General features: G+C 57.0%; 2 protein-coding genes across 3 annotated transcripts in view; one reads left to right on the top strand and one right to left on the bottom strand.

Annotated features, from left to right (window-relative positions):
* Positions 1-1,956, top strand: part of GATSL2 (GATS protein-like 2) — a 40,044-nt gene extending 38,088 nt beyond the window's left edge. For both annotated transcript variants that reach the window (XM_012640341.1, XM_012640339.1), the window contains exons 8-9: positions 1,483-1,577; positions 1,663-1,956. In XM_012640341.1, coding sequence (XP_012495795.1) covers positions 1,483-1,577; positions 1,663-1,702 — 135 coding nt within the window. In that variant the 3' untranslated portion in view covers positions 1,703-1,956. The remainder of the gene's footprint in view (positions 1-1,482; positions 1,578-1,662) is intronic.
* Positions 1,957-12,974: 11,018 nt separating this feature from the next.
* Positions 12,975-18,652, bottom strand: part of WBSCR16 (Williams-Beuren syndrome chromosome region 16) — a 26,387-nt gene continuing 20,709 nt past the window's right edge. The window contains exon 11 of the mRNA XM_012640338.1: positions 12,975-13,913. Within this exon, the coding sequence (XP_012495792.1) occupies positions 13,836-13,913 (78 nt within the window). The 3' untranslated portion in view covers positions 12,975-13,835. The remainder of the gene's footprint in view (positions 13,914-18,652) is intronic.

Raw genomic sequence — 18,652 nt, 5'->3', positions numbered from 1 at the left:
GATGGAGGCAATACGTATGTTAGAAACACGCGCGTTGGGCTTGCAGGCAGCAGCTGGAGGCTCCGTCCCAGATGTTGAGGGTTGTAGAGTTCACACTTAGCTGTAAATATGCCTGCAAGAAAAATACAGAGAACCTGAAAGATTCTAGACTGGCCGATCCCATATGTTTTTGACCGTGGTGTGGAGTCGATAGATTTTACGTGGTGACCCGGCGCACACCCACCCACAGACAACTCAGAGTAAAGTTTCCCAAGACCACGCCTGCTCTAGCCTCACGCTCTGTGTCAGTTTATAAAGTGCTGGTCACCAGTCCACTAAATTGATGTCACAACTGGAAGTTGAAAAGGTACCAGGCTAGACCCTGATCTCCTACACCTGCCCTCCCCCCGCCCCGTGTTTATAGGAATAGTTCTGTCTACGGCTAAAGGGATCTTAGGACACAACCTACCTCCACCGCGTAGCAGAGTGGATGGTCAGAAGTGCAGGCATGAGGCCCACACGGCCACCACAGAGGCCTGTGGATTCGGGCAGAAATCGAGAACTTGGGCGACGTCCCAGGCCACTCCTGCACAAGTCCAGGGGCTGAGAGCATAGGACCAGGGGCCGAGGGGACGCTGGCCTTGGTGACAATGGGGGTGACCCACAGAAGGGTGCAACCCAGGGTTAGTCCCAGGCTTGGGGTTCAGAATTCTGTGGGAGCTGGTGACCAGATCTGCACCCACCCACCCAGTTAAGGAAGGTTGGGGAAGTGCATCATTGCTGAAATCAGAACACAAGCTTTTAGGGAAACAACCTAGGGAATTGTGTAGGGGGAGGAGAGGGGTCCTCAAATCCTAGAGATCTTGTAGGAGGAAGCCCCACGTGCACCTTCCAGTCAGGGAAGGGAGCCTGGGGGTGAGGGAGGGACCAGCCCCAGGCAACCCCAAGTGACATTACAAAGGGGTGGGAGGGCCTTACAGACCCCTGCCGTGGGGGTCTGGAGGGAGAAGGACATCACATTCCAGCCCCAACCAAATGCCTTTAGAACAGGCAGGGGCTGTTACCTGGCAGGGACTCCAGGGAAAAAAGCTAGGCTCAGAGAGGTGATCTGCCCACCATCATCAGGCTAGAAAAGAAGTCAGAGCAAGACTGAGAGGGGCCCAAACCCACGTCCTCCCTGTCATCCATGCCACCTCCAGCTCTGTCTTTGGAGAACTCACAAGATGGATCGGGAACACAAGGCGCAGAAATAGGCAGAGGGTGATGGGGGCTGGGCAGAGCCGGGTCTGTGGCGCCCTGAGGAGGGCGTGCCCGTTGATGGCCAGTGACCAGACAGAGAAGGCTCCTGGGTGGAGGGGCCTTTGGGGTTGGGGAGGGAGAAGTTCTCTGGGAAGATCGTGGGTGTGGGGCAGGTGCTGGCCGCAGAGGGCAGGGGCTCGGAGCAGCGGTGTGGGCCAGGGCGCTCTGGCCACGCAGTGCTGAGCGTGGTCCCCCTCTTCCTAGACGAGTGTGGCATCGTGGCCCAGATCTCCGAGCCCTTGGCTGCTGCAGACATCCCCGCCTACTACATCAGTACTTTCAAGTTCGACCACGCACTGGTGAGTGTCTCCCACCCCCGGGCGGAGCTGGGGCAGGGGCAGGTGCCCGGGCTCACGGGCAGGTGTGTGCTTGCTGCCCCTGCAGGTGCCAGAGGAGAATATCAGCGGCGTCATCAGTGCCCTGAAGGTCAGTCAGGCAGAGGAACACTAGAGGGCCTCTTCTGCTGCCCCTGCCGCTGCCCGGCCTGGGCCCGGCCCCTGCCCCGAAGCTTGTTCTTGCAGTATTTCTCCACAGACTGGAAAATCGGCCCGGGGACCCCCAAGGAAGGGGCCTCTGGGAGACCCCCCAATTGCCAACCCCTCCAGGCCTGGGGCCCAAGCCAAGGCCTCCCCATGCCCTCTTGCCTTCCCAGAGCCCCCAGACCCCCCGGAGAACGACCCGCCTCCTTCCCCCAACCCCACCCCCAAAAAATGATTTCTGAGGTCCAGGGAGCACGTGAGCCATCCACGTTCCCATCCGTCCTCGCCCGCAGCCGGGGCAGATGCCAAAGGAAGCTGGTCCCTCCCACGAGATGCTGGTGTGCCGTTCCTCATGTCACCCCGGGGGGCTGGCAGAGCGGGGCTGAGTTTGTGGAGCCCCAGAAGGCCCCCATGAAGGTGGAGGCCGAGTACTGTGGTCGCTGGTCTCTGGTCCCATCAGCTCAGGGCTGGTTCCCTCAGAGTGGAGGCCAGCGGGTCAGAGTGGCTGGTGAGGCTCAGACAGGAACACGGTGGGGGCCCTGCGCTGGGAAGGACCCCAGCCACCCTGCACCTTGCCTGCCAACCACAGGGCCTGCGCCCGAATCCCAGCACGACTGCCAAGAGGGGCCCTGTCCAGTCCTCCCCACCATGAGCGCTCACTCCTTGGGGAGGAGGGGCCCCGGGAGACCCACCAGCCTGGAGCACCAGCTCCTGTCCCTTCTTTCCCTGGACCCTATTTGGGCAGGCGGAGTCTCAGTTTCCCCCAGCGGGGGCATCCCCATGGAGGTCCTTAGGGGACTCCCCACCTCCCCAACAGTTGACTAGACCAGCACAGGCCTCCCCGCCATCCTCCCCTCCCCCGCTCCCCACTCACCTGCCTGCCCGCCCGCCCCTCGGCTGGGGCCGTGGCGTTCACGAGTACTTGACCTGGGAGGCAGCTTAACTGAGCCTTAATAGAGAATATCGTACCTTGTTTTAGTTTTTATTTAATGTTTTTGCGCCCAGGCTGCTGTTGGCAGTGGTTTCTGTTTTGGGGGGATGGGGCGTATTTGAGTTCTGTTGGGGGGCCCAGGGCTCAGTGTTGCTTGGCTGGTGCCCTGTGGCTCCAGGGACGGGCATGAGAGCGGGAGCTGCGGTGGGGGCCTCGACCGCGTCCTGAGTGGGGAGCTGGGAGCGGAGGTCCGTTACGAGATGCTGGGACCATTTGGTGCCCCACCTGGGGCCTCCCAACCAGCCGTGGTTCTGTCTGGGCATCAGAGCGGGTGAGGTGGACAGGGAGTGGCAGGCCAGCCGGGTGGTCTTACCTGGGAAACAGGTTCAGTGCTGTGCCCCCCGTGGGGTGTGCTGTCTGGGTGAGCAGGACCCCTGCCTCTTTCCCAGGCAGCAGCTGAGTTGTGCTGTCCCCAAGAAGGTCAGAGGAGAAAGGATATTTTCCTGTCCTGGTGAAGGACTCCCCGCTTCTCTGAGCTGGCAGGAAGGACCCTCTGAGCCCCAGGGCTCACCAGAGGGAGGAGCTTTCTTCAAGATCCTTCGGGATGCTAAAGAGCCCACCACACTAATTAGGAACCCACTTTTTTTTTCTTAAGTTAATTCATTTTGCACAAAACTCCAAAACTTACAAATCGTTTGCTGGTCCCAAGAGGGAGGTGGCCGAGTGTGGGAAGGGCAGTGGTTAAAGCCCTAAGTCCCCTTTCTGTCCTTGGAAGGCCTTGATTTTCCTTTCTGTTACTTCCCTGATGGTGTCACTTCTCTGCCTTTCCCTCCTGCCGTGCACGTGTGTCGGCCCGTGCCCCCCACCCCGAGTCTTGTGTTCCCTGGATCTCCTAGGACGTATCTATTGTACACACCTATAAATACCTGTGTTTTATGTTGATAGAGATATATACTGTAAATAGCATATATACTTGAGCAATATATATGTTAATATATACTGTGTGCGCAGTGCGTGGACACAGACCCCACTGTGTGTGTGCGCGGGGGCGCGACGGCCTCCGCCCCACGCTGTCTGCCAGGCACACAGGCACGTTTTGAGCCACCATATATTTTTAATTCAAGTATATAGGCAATACGATTATTAGAGAAGCCGATTGAATCCCTCTGACCTGACCCGAGAGAAAGCGAAACCAGCAGCCGAGGAGCCTGCGGCCCAGGGTGGGTGCTGAGGGGCTGCGTGGTGTGGGTCGCACTTTCTGTGTCCCCGTTTCCCCAGCCAGGGTGCCTGGACATGCTTGTTTTATTTGGGGGGATGTTGGTTCAGAGGGAAGAGTAGTTGGAATTTCTTGCTTTTTAACAGAACGTGCCCCAGCCCCCACCCCCAGCTTCCTCACCCCGAAGACCTGGGCCCACCGGCTGGGCCAAATTCCCTGCGTCCCACCCAGGGTCCCCTGTCCTTGGATGGTGGTTTTTCTGCAGGTGGCTTACCTGATTGCTTTTTTACCTGCAAGCTTAGAAATCTCAGGTTCTTTTCCCAGGTCTCCCCCGGGGACAGGTCCGTCCAACCGAGGAAAGCCCGCGTGCCGGGAGGGTCGTGGCAAGGGCATGGCTCTGCTGCCCTGGCCTGCTCCACAAGGTGGCCCCGTCCCAGCCTCCGTCTCGGGAGCTGTCCCCAGGGGACCCCACGCCTCGGCCATGGTGGACTCTTTAACGTTCCCATTCCCGTCCTCCTGCTTGTGTGAAGAAGCTTGGTTTATCTTGGTGTTCTGTGCGTAGCGTAGTCTTGGTTTGGTCTCACAGCTCTTTGTGGGGGGGACGTGAGAGGTTTTCCCAGGGCCGTCTGCCCTGTCCCTTCGCCACGCCCCCAGCCGTGTCCTGGGCTGCTGGCTGTGAGCGTCTCTGCAGGCCCCGTTTGGAGGGGCGTGTGTTTCTCAGAGGGGCTTTGGGGCCCACATCACTGGCAGACACGTAGGGCTCCCTGCCTGGCTGCGCCATCGTCCCCCCGGCCCCAGCCTGAGGCAGCCTGAGGAGGATGGGCGTGTCGGGGAGGGAAACGGGGGTCTTCACACCATGGGGTCTCCGGGAACACAGCCGGGCTGCCTGGGCAGGGCTGCCACGAGGAGGGGGCGCAGGCAGCCCCAGAGCTGCCGCCTGGGCTCTGAGAGTATGTCTTTGCCTCCGTGTGGCTCCCTAGTAAGAAAAGCTCAGTCTAGACACTCCCCTCACCCCTCATCCCTGTATGCTGCAGAAGGGGGTGGGGGGAGCAGTGACATTCCCCACTGATGAGGCCCCACCTCAGCATGGGGCTCCCCTGGTCCCCAAGAACCCCCTTTCTCCCTTAGCACCAGTCCTGTCCCTGCAAAGACCTGGGCATGGCCAGCTCTGCCCCTCCTTCCTCCATGGGGTCTTGAAGCCCCCTGAGAAGCGCTGCCCAGCTCTGCCCCCAGCCCAGGTGTGCATCGAGCTGGAGAGGCAGTCCTGATCCCGCTAGCCCCCTGCCCCTAAGACCAGGGGGCCCAGAGCCCCCACACCACCAGCAGCCTCCCCTCCCTCACCTCCAGGTACCAGGCCGCTCGCAGGTGGGAAGGGAAGGAGCTGGGTGGCCCAGAGCTGCCCACTGTGGCTGCCCCAGCAGACAGCACGGCTGAGGTGACCGATTTGATGTGCAGCAGGAGGATGCTTGGTCTGGTGGGGTTGATCCCCTCTGAGGTGACAGAGGGTGCCGTGGCAGTCAGGAGAGAAGACTAGGGCAGGTGAGAAGGGCCAGGCCCCAGTCCAAGCCCAGGGCGCCATTTGCCTGGTGACCTTCAGAGGCGAACCTGGCCACCTACCACCAGCTGCCCCAGGCAGACCCTTAGGCGTCCCAAGGCCACCCTGGGCCACCTCTCCACACCTTTAGATCTGGATGTGGGGACACCCAGGGCTCTTCCCAGCCCCAGCTACAAGAGGGGGCCTTTGGGGGACCCCCACGTGACCACAGAGCACTCCAACCCTGGGACCGAGGGATCTTTGATGCCACGTCCCGAGTGAAGCACTTGGTCGGGGGGAGGTGGGCAGAAGACACCCCTGTACCTCTGGGAGGGCTGGGCAGGGCTGAGAGCAGAGGAGTCGGCCGTGGCGGAGCCTGGGTGAGGGTGACGAGCAGTGACAAGACCTCGGCTCTGGGTACTGTGCCAAGGGTGGGGCTGGGCCTGGAGGGGAGTCGCCTTCCGCCCAGAGAGGCCGCCAGCCCGGCGGAGCCGCACGGGCAGGCTTGGGAAGAGTGGCCAGGGCTTGTCCCAGGGGTGTCGAGCCCTGGCATACCTGGCATAGCTAGGGAGCTTTTCCTGCATCTCGAAGCTCATCCCAGCTTGCTTGCTTCTGTTTTCAAATTAGAGGCACCAAAAGGACAAGCTTGACTGTCCCTGTGCCCCGTTCCACAGACTGGGAGGAGGCCGTGGGTGGGCTGTGGCCGGCTGTGCTCTCCGGGCCTCCTGTGAAGGCTGCTGTCCTGGACACTGAGGGCGGGAGCGCGTGGCTGAGGCAGCAGGGGGCCCTGGGGGCTGATGGCACCAGGAGTGGCCTGAAGCAGAAGCCCGAGGCCCAGGCCATGGCATCCGTGGGCAGCCTGGTGGCAAGTGGTTTTGGTACGAGGAGAGGGGAGTGGAGGGAGTCAGAAGTGCAGGGCGGCCCTGCCCTGGGAGTTGGGACGCTGGTCTGTGCATGTTTACGTGTGTGCGTGCGTGTGTGAGCGAGGGCGTGTTACACACGGTAGTGTGGGTGTGCACACATGTGCAGAGCCCAAATCCGAGCTATGGGACTGGCTCTTTCAGTATTTTGAGTCCTCAGTAGCAGTCTCGCCGTGGGTACAGAGGTGGTGAGGGCAGCAGGCGCAGGCCCTGGCCGCAGGGCAGAGGTGTCCCCAGAGGCCTGGCAGCCCGTGAGTCGGTCTGAAGGGGCAGGGCCTGCCCACGCTGACTCTGCAGAGCGCCACATCCTGCAGCGTTCACGGGGCGGGGCCGTGCAGGCTGGGCCCCCACACCCACCGGGGCTCACCCTGGAAAAGCGTCCAGCAAAGCTGGAGACCCCACTTCATTTGCAGGGGCGAAAAGCAGGCCAAGCTCAGTGCGTTTTCCTTTCCACTGCCTCAGTTTCCCTATATTCAGAAAACAGTCCGGGAAGAGGTGAGCAGACTGGCTCCAACATGGGAGGGGGCTCACAAGACAGCTCCAGGCCTCCCCCTGCTCTATGCCAAAATCATTTCCGTTATCCTGAGATGGGGCCAGCGGACGGTGGATGCGCAGTAGGGCTGTGAGGGCCTCTGCCCTGCCCGGAACGCACCTTAGGAGGGGCAGGGACCCCTGCCCACGGCCCCCTGTGGCCCGGTCACCAGCAGTCGCAGTGGCGCCTCATTGGCCCCAGGGTCTGGGCACAGGGGAGAACTGGCCATCCCGCCCCCACCCCTGGGCCCTCACGCTTATTTTCTTGTTGAAGAAACACAAAACCTTCAAGATTCATGTACTGTATGATGGCAAGAAAAAAGTACCTAATGTTCCCCCCAAAAAAGACAGTATATTTTGTACTTTGTAAAGTGTTAATTAAAATGAAGAAAACGACATTGGCTGACGGCTGATTTTGTGCTCATCCATCCAGGGCTGCATCTCTTCTCTTTCTCTTGCACATTGTGGCCTGGGGGACACGGGCCGGGGTGGAGGGGGCAGAACAGCCCTTCCAGAACAACGCCCGGAATCTGAGGAACGGCCCCCAGAGCAAGAGGGCCTTAACAAGTTGCCCCCAAACCTAGTGGCTTAAAATAGTTTTTAAGTATCACAGTTCTGTGGGTCAGGAATTCAGGAGCCGTTTGGTTGAGCAGTTCTGGCTCAGCGTCACGCTTGAGGTTGCGGTTGTCCGAAGTCTCAGCTTGGGCTGGAGGCTCTACTTCCTAGGTTGGGCCTGGCTGTGGGTAGGAGGCCTCCGTCCTTCCCCATGGGGGTCTCCCCACAGGGCTGCTTGAGTGTCCTCACGGTATGGCGCCTAGCTTCCCCCAGAGCAAGGGATTCAAGGGCCTGAGGTAGAAGCCAAACTGCTCTTTATCCCTGGCCTCAGAGTTCACAGGCCGTGACCTCCACCGTACTGCCATGTCTGCAGCCCACCTCTCACTTGACGTGGGGAAACTTCGCAAAGGAGTGAAGACCAGGAGGTGAAGATCGCTGAGTCCTAGAGGCTGGCTGCTAGGCCAGCATCCTCCTCAGGCCTCGGGCAGCAGCAGGCCTGGGGGTCGGGGCCCACGGAGCTGGACAGGCCTTGCCGATGGCAGGGAAGGATCGGGGCTGGATGCACAGCCGGGGGCCTCTGCCCCACGCCTGGAGCCCAGCTGTGGCCATCACAGCCCCAGGAAGGTGCCAGAAGCTCCAGAGATGATTCCCCCAGACAAGATATCCTGGGGTCAGGAGGGGGGACTGGGCACCTGTCCCTCCACTATGGCTTTTGGCTCCTGCCTTCTTGGTAGGTGGGACACTGGGGCTGCCCAGGTGAGGAAAAGATGGGCTTGAGACCAGCAGGTCCTGGACCTCAGACACCCTTCTCCTGGCTCCTCTCTTGTCCCTGGAAGGTCGGGGGCACAGGTGAGACAGGGCAGGGCTGAAGACCTGTTTCTGCACTTGGCCCCCCAGGCCCTAGCCCCACCCCTGGCAGCCCCAGAGATGGAAGGGAGTGAAAATGGGGCTGAATATTCTCCCACCCCACCCAGAGCCCAGGTTCTGGCTGCTGAGAAGGCTTTTCTGGCTGAGATCTGCACCCGTCCCACTGGAGCCACGGGGACAAACTCAAAACTGTTACAAGGGCCTCCCAAGCCTGGGCTTCACTTCCACTGCTCGCTCACATCCCCGTGGGCTGGGGCTGGCGTGACCTGCCACAGCTGCTGCACCAGGGCTGCTCCCAGAGCCAGCGCAGGACAGGCAGTGCTAGGACCAGGGACTGACCAGCTGCCCAGCTGTAGGGGGAAGACCAAGAAGCAGGGCTATGAGGGTTGAGCTTGGTGAGACAAGAGGGACCGAGCAGACTGAACAGCACTGGCTCAGAAGGCACAGAGGGCACGTGGGGGAGGGAGGAAATAGACGGGGCTGGTAGAGGGTGAGGCTGAAGCGCAAGGGCCCCAGACTTCTGTGCAGCAGGAGAGACCAGGCCTGGCATCTGAATAGGGGGTTCTGGATTCCTGAATAGGGCCGAGGGGAGGAAAACGGCATGTCCAGGGTCAGTGTCCTGCCTTGGCTGTCAGGAGAGATGACCAGGGCTGGCTCAAGGGCCATCCCCTGAACCTGCACAGTGCAGACTCCAGGGTGGCAGGGCCAGGCCAATGATCGACCAGCCCCTCAGCACCACCCATGAGCCTCCCTCCCTGACAGGGTATAACTCCTCCTAGGGTGCAGCTTTGGCTTCTACTTGGCAGGGCTCTCAAACCTAACTGCACGTTAGAAACCCCTGGGGAGCTTTCTACCCACGCCAGACTCCACACCAAAGAGTCGGACTTAGTTGGCCTTAATTTCAATACGGTTTTAGCATGTGAAATTCAGCCAAGGGGGTAAGTTCCCGATGGTAAAGCTAGAAAAAAGCACCAAAAGTGAACATGTGACATGAAATCATGGTGACTGCTGCACAACAGTTTGCTAAAAAAAAAAAAAAAACTGTGATATAAAACGGTTTTATGTTATGTGACTTACACTTCAATTTGGGGGGAAAAAAGGAATGTGGCAGAAAAAGCAACAGGTCTGATGCACAGTGTGAGGGACAACCAGAAAGGAAAGGTGCCTGTTCTGACAGTCCTGACAGGTGACGTTCCCATAAACACAGCGAAGGTGACACAGGAAAGGAACGATAAGATGGAGACAACATGGAGGTCTTTACCTTGCGAAGGTTGGGAGTGGAACGTCACATTCGGGGTGTTCTTCCAAGAGATGTCCACCTGAGCCCAGCTAGCGCATGGCCCATCTCTGAACACATGGTCACTAAACCTGGTGAGAGCCAGGCACCCGGGGGTCCCTACAGCAGAGGCAGAAATGCAGACACGCAGGCAGCCAGCCCCCAAGGAGCCTGCGGGGAACAGCCCGAGCTGTAGTCAGGGAAATAAACATTCAGTATCTTGGAACTTACAGAGTGTGTGGTGGATTAAACGGTATTAAGTCAAAACTTAAAAAACTAAATGATCCAGCAATTCCATGCCTAGGTATATACCCATGACAACTAAAAACTTAATGTTGACACAAAAACTTGTACAGAATATTCCAAAAACAAAACACCAGACCAATGTAAAATTTATATAATACATTAATGTTTTGGCCTTCATTAATAGTCAAAAAGCAGAACCAACCCAAATGTCCATCACCTGATGAATGAATAAACAAAATGTATATTCTTCTTAAAGCCCCCAGATGAGTCTATTGCCGGCTGATCCTACTGGTTGAGAAGCCCAGGGTTAAGGGGTAGACTCTGCCCAGAGGAATCCCGAAGTCCCTGTCATGAACACTGGTCCCTGGGCTGCCTGCAGGGCAGAGGCCTCATCTCGACCTCTCCATTTCGAGGCCACACCAATCAGAGGCAGAGGCCTGAACAAAGGCATCCTGCTCACCACCATGTGCCCAGCACGGGCCCTGGCACACAGCAGGTGCTCAGAGCATGCAGCCCATCCGTCCTCTTCCTCACCTTCAACATCCCCCACTGGAATGAGGGTCAGTTCTGCAGCTGTGGGGCCAGCTCACCGCCAATGGCCTAAGCCTGTACAGTTTTAGTCCCCAAGGCAGGGACTCAAACAGGGCCCCTTTCTGATGGGCCTGGCTTCGTGGGCTCTACGCTGGTCTCCGGGTGTTCAGCTGCCACCTGCTCCCAGAGCGATGACGTCTCTGGGCTTCACCATGAGCACCACCTGCCCCAGCTACACCTCACATTGCCTCCCTCGCAAGACTGAGTGCTGGTTTGAAGGGACAACAGTGTCTGGGTTTATCCTTTTAAACTTGACTGTGGAGGATGCACCTCAGTGTGGCCCCAGAGCTGAGAAAAGCCCAGCTAGAGGGACCCCAAACACCATCTCCAGTTCAAGCTGAACTGGGGCTGCCAGGGTTGGTGTGTAATGTGGAATTCCGTGACACTGCAACATCTCTCGGGGGAGCTGGGTAATGCCCCCTGGGAGAAAGGCAAGTGTGGGGTCCTTGGGGCAGGGACAAGTTCACCGTCACAGGCAGGACAGGGCCTGGTGCAGATGGCTGCCTCAGGCTGTGCCAGTGTTGGGTCCCGTCCCCAAAGCCATCTCAAAGGGTCTGTGCTGTGAGGCCTCATGAATAAGCTGGGGCGACAGAGCAGCACTGGGGCCGTGGACTGCAGACAGGATGGCCCTCGGAACAGTGTGAGCAGCTCCCGCTGCCGTTCAGAGGGGCCGGGCCCCGTCAGATGCTGGCACGGGACAGATGGCTAGAGGAGAAGCGCAGAATCTTCATAAACGCATCCTGAGTTTTGACCTTGGGCCAGGCGCGGTGCCGGGCACTCGGCCAGACTGTGACCTGCTGCTGTGCCAAGCCAGAGCGTTCTCTTTATTGCATATTTCTCAGGATTCAACTTTGTCACACGAAACAAAGTACCTAAGTATTTCCTGAATTAATGAAAAACATGGGCCAACCATATATTCAACAAACAAGAACAGTCATGACGGGATTCTGTTGAGGTTGACAACCTTTCAGGAATGACACACTTTTATTAGCTGATTTAGGTTTTTCATTCAGTGAGAGCCCTCCCATGCCCCGAGAAATCACTGTGGCACGGTGGCCCGCACATCTGGCAGGGGCAAAGAGGACCGGGACAGTGGCCCAGGCACCTTGCAAACCACTCTGGCAGGGAGACAGTGGTGGCCGAGGGGCTGACAACTGGGGACACTACGCCTTCCACCCGGCGCCTCTGTGGCCTCGGCTACTGACCCCTACACAGATGAAGAACAGAGCCCGAGTGCAGGGACAGCGAATGACCAGAGGACACGTCGGCGTTGGCACGAGGCTCACTGCCTCCGGGGTGCCGTTCACGCGCCCACTAAAGCGAGAGCAGACCAGCGTTGGCAAACACTCCCCGGGAGCACAGTGATAAAGCCAGCAACCGAGCTAACGGCACAGCAAGTGCTGGGAGGGGCTGGGGAACAAGGACATGTGCTAAGACCAGCACAGATGACACCTGGGGAGAGGGCCTGGCCCGTGGCAGGGGAGCTCCCCCAGGAGCCCTAGTGACCCACAGTGGGCACCGCCAAGCAGCCCGGCTGGGCAGACCAAGCCCGGCAGAAAGAAACTGGGTTTCAAGACAAACCCAAGGACATCTCTTCTTATACACAAGCTGCTATGTCAAGATCAAGGTCTTGATCGTTGCTGGATCTGCACTTTGGTTGCCATTTGGTGGGTGGTTTAAAAACCCACCTTCTCCAGAGACCCTCCATCACCCATCATCACCTACCTGAGCCCCAGCCGGTGCGACCCAGGCCTGACCTCCTGCAACACTTACCGTCCGTAAATCAATACGTGCTTCCCGGCTTGTATTTCTCCGAGGTCAGATTACCCTTCTCACTGCAGGGCAGCTGTAGACCTGGCCCCCCGGGAGTTCCAGGAAGGCGAATGACACACGGTTCTCAATTTCAAGTTCATGGAAAAACTTCACTGTCATAAGCTTAGGAATAAACCTAAGGACTGTGGTCACAACCCAGGTGAGGGTCCCTGCAGCTGCCACGACAGGGCTGCTCCCCTAGACACCGGGCTGGCTGGTCCTCCCAGCTTCAGGTTGCAGCAAGGATGTCGCCTGCGCGGTGACCATCCCAGTTCAAAGGGCAGCCCTCCCAACATCCTGACCCCTCTTCCTCCTTTCTCTCCACCGCCCACGTGACCATCCCCCACACCTGGTATCTGACTGGTTTTCGTCTGCTTCCCTCCCTGGACGCGGGCTTCACAGGGAGGGGCTCTGTCACCACGTGCCCAGCACGATGAGCAGTACCTGGCACCTCGGGGGCCCACGAGTGCTGAGTGAAGGCGTAACAGGAGTGGGGCGCAGGTTGGCAGCACATGAGATCCCCGTTTGTGACGTGAGCGCCGGATATTTTCTCCCGACTGAACTATGGGAGCACAATCTGTTCAGAAAACATTTTTCAAGCGCGACTGTCTTTGAAAGTATTTTCCACTGGTCTCTTTATCAAAAGCCTTGTTTTTCAAAGCTAATCTCTAAATGATCAAGTCAAACTGTAAAAAAAACTTCAGTTCTTAAAAATCAAAAGGCAGAGAACACTTTATTCTAAAAGAGATTTTTAAAAGATGTTTTTAAAGGAAAAGACAAGTCACGCTACTAAATCAAATGTTCTTCACAATCTGAATCCTTCTCCAAGGCCGGCTGGCACTCCAGCCAAGATTTTGTGGATGTGTTCACGGCCCTCAGCCCACAGGAATTCGGCCTCGATCTCACTGAGGGGCTTCTCAGCGTTTCCAAGCCAGGCAGTGAGAACAGGCGCAACGTGGAGACAGCCATGGGCCCCGTGGGGCAGGGGCTGGCACACGCTGGCAGCTCCACAGAGAGTCCCAGTCCTGCCAGTGCGCCTGCGGTGTGGCGGCCGACCCGAGGGGGCTGTGAGCAGACTGACTTGGCCGAAGCCGGCCTGGCTCCCGCAGCTACGTGGGGCTCGGGCTGAGGCGCACGCACGCCTGCCAGACACAAACCAAGGGGCCTGCCGTGACAGAGGGGAAACAGAAGCCCGCCTGAGCGCCCCATTCTGTCAGGCCGCCTTGTAAGATCACGCAAAATGTCACGCGATGAGGGCTAAGCTTTCCTAAAACCAGTGTCTTGGGTGACACCAGAGGATGGCTGTCCCAGGTTACCTGGAGAGGGCTGAGCTGTGTAAATCATCCTCCCCGCCCTGGGCCACCGCAGCACCTCAGGAGCTCGGCCCGCTGAAGGCAGCGTCCTGTGCTCAATTCTGCAGGTCTCGTCCCAGATGCTCTCAGTATGTGCCCACTAAGGGATTTCAGAGAGAGTGCCACACTCCACGAAGGGTCCTGATCCTCTTCTGCCACCATCCAAGAACCCTGGCTGGCCGGCCACGTGCCGTCGCTGCTGAGCAGCCCGAGGCCGGGGCAGACCCCAGCAGGTCAGGCGGGAGCCTCAGATGAATGACTTGGCCAGAGTCACCATGTGATCCACGCCACACGCCACGTCCACAGGCTCCCCAGGCATCGTCACCTAAAAAATAAGGCCCGCCACACCATGAGGGGAGATGGCCCACAGGGAGGCAGCCGGGCTTTGGGGGTGGCCCAACCTGGCCCTACCTCTTAGTAGGGCGCGTACCCTCTCTGGGCCTCAGCTCCCCTCCCAGGAAATGGGGATGCGTCCAGCTACCCTGCAGGTCCACCACTGCTCACGTCCTCCCTTCAGAGAGGCCGCTCTGGGCAAGAACACAGACCTGGGCACCGTCCCGGAACACACGCGTCCCACAGAGGCCGCTCCCCTGAGCACAACCCCGCCGGGCTCCCTGCCTTCAAGCTGGGGGTTCAGTGACCCTTACTAGGGTCACCACCATGCTCACCGGGCAGCTCCAGAAACTTTTCTCTTGCTTTGTGGGTGCAGTTGGGGAACCAGGCCCTGTTGGCCCACTGTCTTCAGTCCCCTTACCTCTCAAACCCAGCTTCAGACACAGGCAGGCTGTGCAGCCACCCTCAGGGAGCAACATGGGCTGTGTCTGAGACCTTGCTGGGAACTTGTCTGGGCTGACAACTCGACATCACGGGAAGGCCCGACCCTCAAGGGAGCAAGAAGACAGCCTCGTTCTGACATGGCAGCATGAGCCTGTTTGCCTTAAAAAGGGTGCCAGCTATTTTACAGCCTCGCCTTGGAAATGGACACCGCAAACAGTCCCAGGTGTGCCCAGAGCTACACAGCCAAGCCAGCTGTCCAGGAAAGGGGCAATTTTCTTTCTCTTTCTTGTTTATCATTATTATGACTCGGTAATGCAAAAGGACATTCCGTGAAAAAGAATAAAAAGGTATTAAATACCTTTTAATACCACCCTACCATCACCTGCCCCAGTTCCCACCTGCCTCTGAACTGGAAACTATGAATATTTTTAACTAGTTTCTGGTTGTCCTTCCAGGGGCTCTTTACGCAAAGAGGAGCGACACAAGGCTTGTTCTTTCCTATCGCTGAAGCCCTGCACGGCCTGCCCACCGCCCTTTGCCAGGACACTGACACTGCTTCTACGGACCAGATCCGAATGTGGCCACCCTTTCCTGGTGGCCTCACTCAGCCGGCAGTGTGACAGCTGGAAAGGGATCTGTCACAGTCTGTGGAGTTTACTGGGCTTAAGAGGGGAAACGCCTGGTCCAGATGGCCTGGCCAAAAAGCACACAGGCAGCAGGCGCTGACCCCGGAGCTTTGCGCCTACGCTGGGGACACGAGACCATTAGGGACTCCTGGCCACAGGTAAATGGATGCTAGAAACCAAGTCATGCCATCCCCCCGTCCCTAAACAAACGTCTTTAGCAGAACCTATTACAGAAATCACTGAACAAACAAGAACCAGTTCATCGCAAAGGCACGTAGACGAGGAAAGCGTTCCAGGCTGGCCCTAGAGCAGAAGAAAACACGCTGCCTCTGGTGACGGGGCCCAGGTGAACTCTTAGCAACCTCCCCGGCCATTAGAGAGCACTCTGTTTACCTTTGCCGGGAAAGTGCTGCTCTCCTCACTCTGCGGCCAACCTGCTGCACTTAGCGCCTCTGTCCCTGTCCCCCAGTGCTCTGGCCATTAGAGCCCAAAGCAGCACACACCACTTGCCTTGGGTCACTCACCAGGACAACGGCCTTTGCCTGGGGCCCCTGAGAGCCCCCTCTCGGGAGCAGCACTGGCTCCCTGAGGTTCCGGCTCCCCCTGGCGAGCGCTCTTGCATGGTCTCGGAGCTGAGTCCAAGAAAACACTCCCCTTAGCAGTGTTTTATTTTTGTCCTAGTCAAGGTTAAAAGGAGTTTCTATTCTAAACCACTTCACGCTCACAACTCTACTGCAAAGGAAAGCAGTTCCAAAAGCAGAACTACATTCAGCCCGAGTGACTCTCTTAAAAGTTTGAGCAGAGTCAGTTTAGCTACATCTCTCTTCACGATTAACTTCCTAAAACAAACGCCCGCCAGGTGAGAGACAGAGGAGCGGTGAGAAGCGGCGCAGAGCTGTGAGTCTCTCATGGCAACAAGAGGTGAACCTGACACGGGGCATGGCTCCGAGCCCGGCTCGTGAAACGCGCTCCTCTCCTGCGCTGTCAGAACCACCGAGGACCTAAGCAATGGCCACATGAGGGAGGCAGGGGTTGAGGGGTTTCCCAGCTTATACCCCAAAACCCCACCCATCCGGACCCGAGGGGCACAGCGGGAATAGAAGCGGTCTGCAGGCAGAGACCCCAGTTCAAATCGTACCCAACCCACTTAGGGGCCGTGAGATTTTGGGCAAGCCCCTTGACTCCCAAATTCCACACGTGCAGACTGTGGAGCGAGAGCCGACCCTCAAAGGTTGATGACAGAGAACAAATGCAAAGCGCCCTGCACGTTGTCCATGCTCTGCCTTCCACGAAGAAAGGCCGTCACGTCTGTTGAAAGTGAGTGTGCTTCCTGGGGAGTGAAGGTCATTCAAAACCCCCTTGAATCCTGTCCCAGGCCTGTGGTGCTCCTGCTTAGGTCAGAGGGTCCTGAAAGGCCAGACAGTGCCTGGCCGAATGTTCCTCAGTTCTGCATGCTGCCTCTCTCCCGCTTCAGGCTCCCACAGGGGAAGTGGGCTACAGTGACAATACCATCATCTTAAAAGTCAGACACATCTGTAGCCAGGTGCGGTGACTCAAGCCTGCAATCCCTGTACTTTGGGAGGCCGAGGCGGGAGGATTGCTTGAGGCCAGGAGTTAAACACAAACCCAGGCAACACAGCAAGATCCGTCCGTCTCTAAAAAAAATTTTTTTTAATTAGCCAGACAGGCATGGTGGCACGTACCTGTAGTCCCAGCTACTTGGGAGGATCGCTTGAGCCCAAGAGTTGGAGGCTGCAGTGAGCTATGATGATGCCACTGCACTCTACCCAGGGCAACAGAGCAAGACCCTGTCTCTTAAAAAAAAAAAAAAAAAGACGTATCCGAGTCTGAACCCTGGCTCTGCCTCTGACTTAGATGTGTGACCCTGAAGAAACACCGGACCTCTGAGTGATGAGTATCAACGCACAGCAGGACCGCATGTCCTGGAAAGCTTCCGGAAGGAGAGGTTTGAATCAGTTGGTTCAGATGTCACTTCCTGGGCCCATGTACTATAAGAAAAGCCCAACTATGCAAATCCAAGAGTAACTAGCTAGTCCCACTGCATGAGCTACAAATAAAGCTGTACACTCTTTCTTTCTTTTCTGAAATACTTTCTAAATGATGTAATGTATCCTTCACTGAGGATTAATTAGAAAATAACAGTTTTTAAAGAATAAAAATCACCTGCAATATTTTAAGAAGTGAGTATAGCAAAAGAGACTGGACCCCACGAGTGGATCCGAGCCTGGCTGTTGCCACTGTCCTGCCATTTGAAGCTCTCCCCTGTGCCCAATCTGCCCACTCTCCAATCAAAAGGGGACGAGGGGACAAAGCCACTCCCTTACACGAATACTTAGTGCTCACTGTGTGAGAGGGAGGACAATGGTTTGGCACCAAATACAGCCGTCACAGGGACAGGCTCAAGTGCTCTTTCCCTGATGGCACGAGTGTGGGGCAGCACGACCAGAGGACACATGTTCTCGAGGGGTCAGAGCAAGCAAGCTGGACAGAAGCATCACATGGTGGGGTCAGGAGCTCTGCTGCCAGCACATGCAGGGGCCAATGCGTTGCACAGGCCTCCGCAGCAGGAAAAACGTGACCCGAGTCAGATCTCTGGCTACTCTACACTCTAATGCGGAGAATGAAGACAGGTGGGTAGGTCCTCCTCAGTGTTCATTCATCCAAAGCCCAGTTGCTTAACTGTTTCCTGAGCTTCCCTGCAGAAATTCATCCTTTTTAAAAGGAAGGGTGAAGAGAGAGCAGTGAGGAATCACCGAGAAAACAAGTGGGAGATGGAAATTACTGATGCTCACTCTATCTGAGCTGCTGTCCACTGCCCAATGCCCAACTCTCCATTCCTCACACGTAGTGACATTTCCAGGCTCAGGAACAAGCTGGCAAGGGCCAGCCACCTTGGGAACAACTCTCATGTACGAGCATTTTTTTCCAACAAGTTTAAAGTCTCCATTTCAACTTGTTCTCTTAGAGCCTCCACTGACAGTTTTTAATGAAGGAGTGGAGGCCTGCTGAGCTCACAGAGAACCAGGAGAAACAGCAGCCGAGGGCGGGGCCCATAGAAACAGTCCCTGAAACACTAGAGTGCTTCAGAACACACTGCAGTGGGTTTTGACAGATGGGTCCTTTTTTTTCAAATTATACATTTCTTTTGCATTTTTACAAGTGTTTTTTAAAAATGCTTTTCACAATTTTAAAACAATTAAAATCCTACCTTCTAATAAAATACACACAGACACAAGCATGGACATGCACACACATACATGTACACACATGCACATCTCTATGCACAGACTACCTCCAGAGGAGAACATAAGAAACCAGGACCCGTGGCTGCCTCTAGAACAACGATAGGAGACATTTTTTTTTTTTTTTGAGACAGAGTCTCACTCTGTTGCCCGGGCTAGAGTGCCATGGCGTCATCCTAGCTCAAAGCAACCTCCAACTCCTGGGCTCAAGCTATCCTCCTGCCTCAGCCTCCCGAGTAGCTGGGACTACAGGCATGTGCCATCATGCCCAGCTAATTTTTTTTCTATTTTTAGTTGTCCAACTAATTTCTTTCTAATTTTAGTAGAGACGGGGTCTCGCTCTTGCTCAGGCTGGTTTCAAACTCCTGAGCTCAAACAATCCGCCCGCCTCGGCCTCC

This window comes from Propithecus coquereli, unplaced genomic scaffold, assembly GCF_000956105.1.
Source record: "Propithecus coquereli isolate 6110/MARCELLA unplaced genomic scaffold, Pcoq_1.0 Scaffold150, whole genome shotgun sequence".
NCBI classification, from domain to species: Eukaryota; Metazoa; Chordata; class Mammalia; order Primates; family Indriidae; genus Propithecus; species Propithecus coquereli.
Note: the sequence above shows the minus strand (reverse complement) of the source record. Positions and strands in the feature narration are given on the sequence as shown.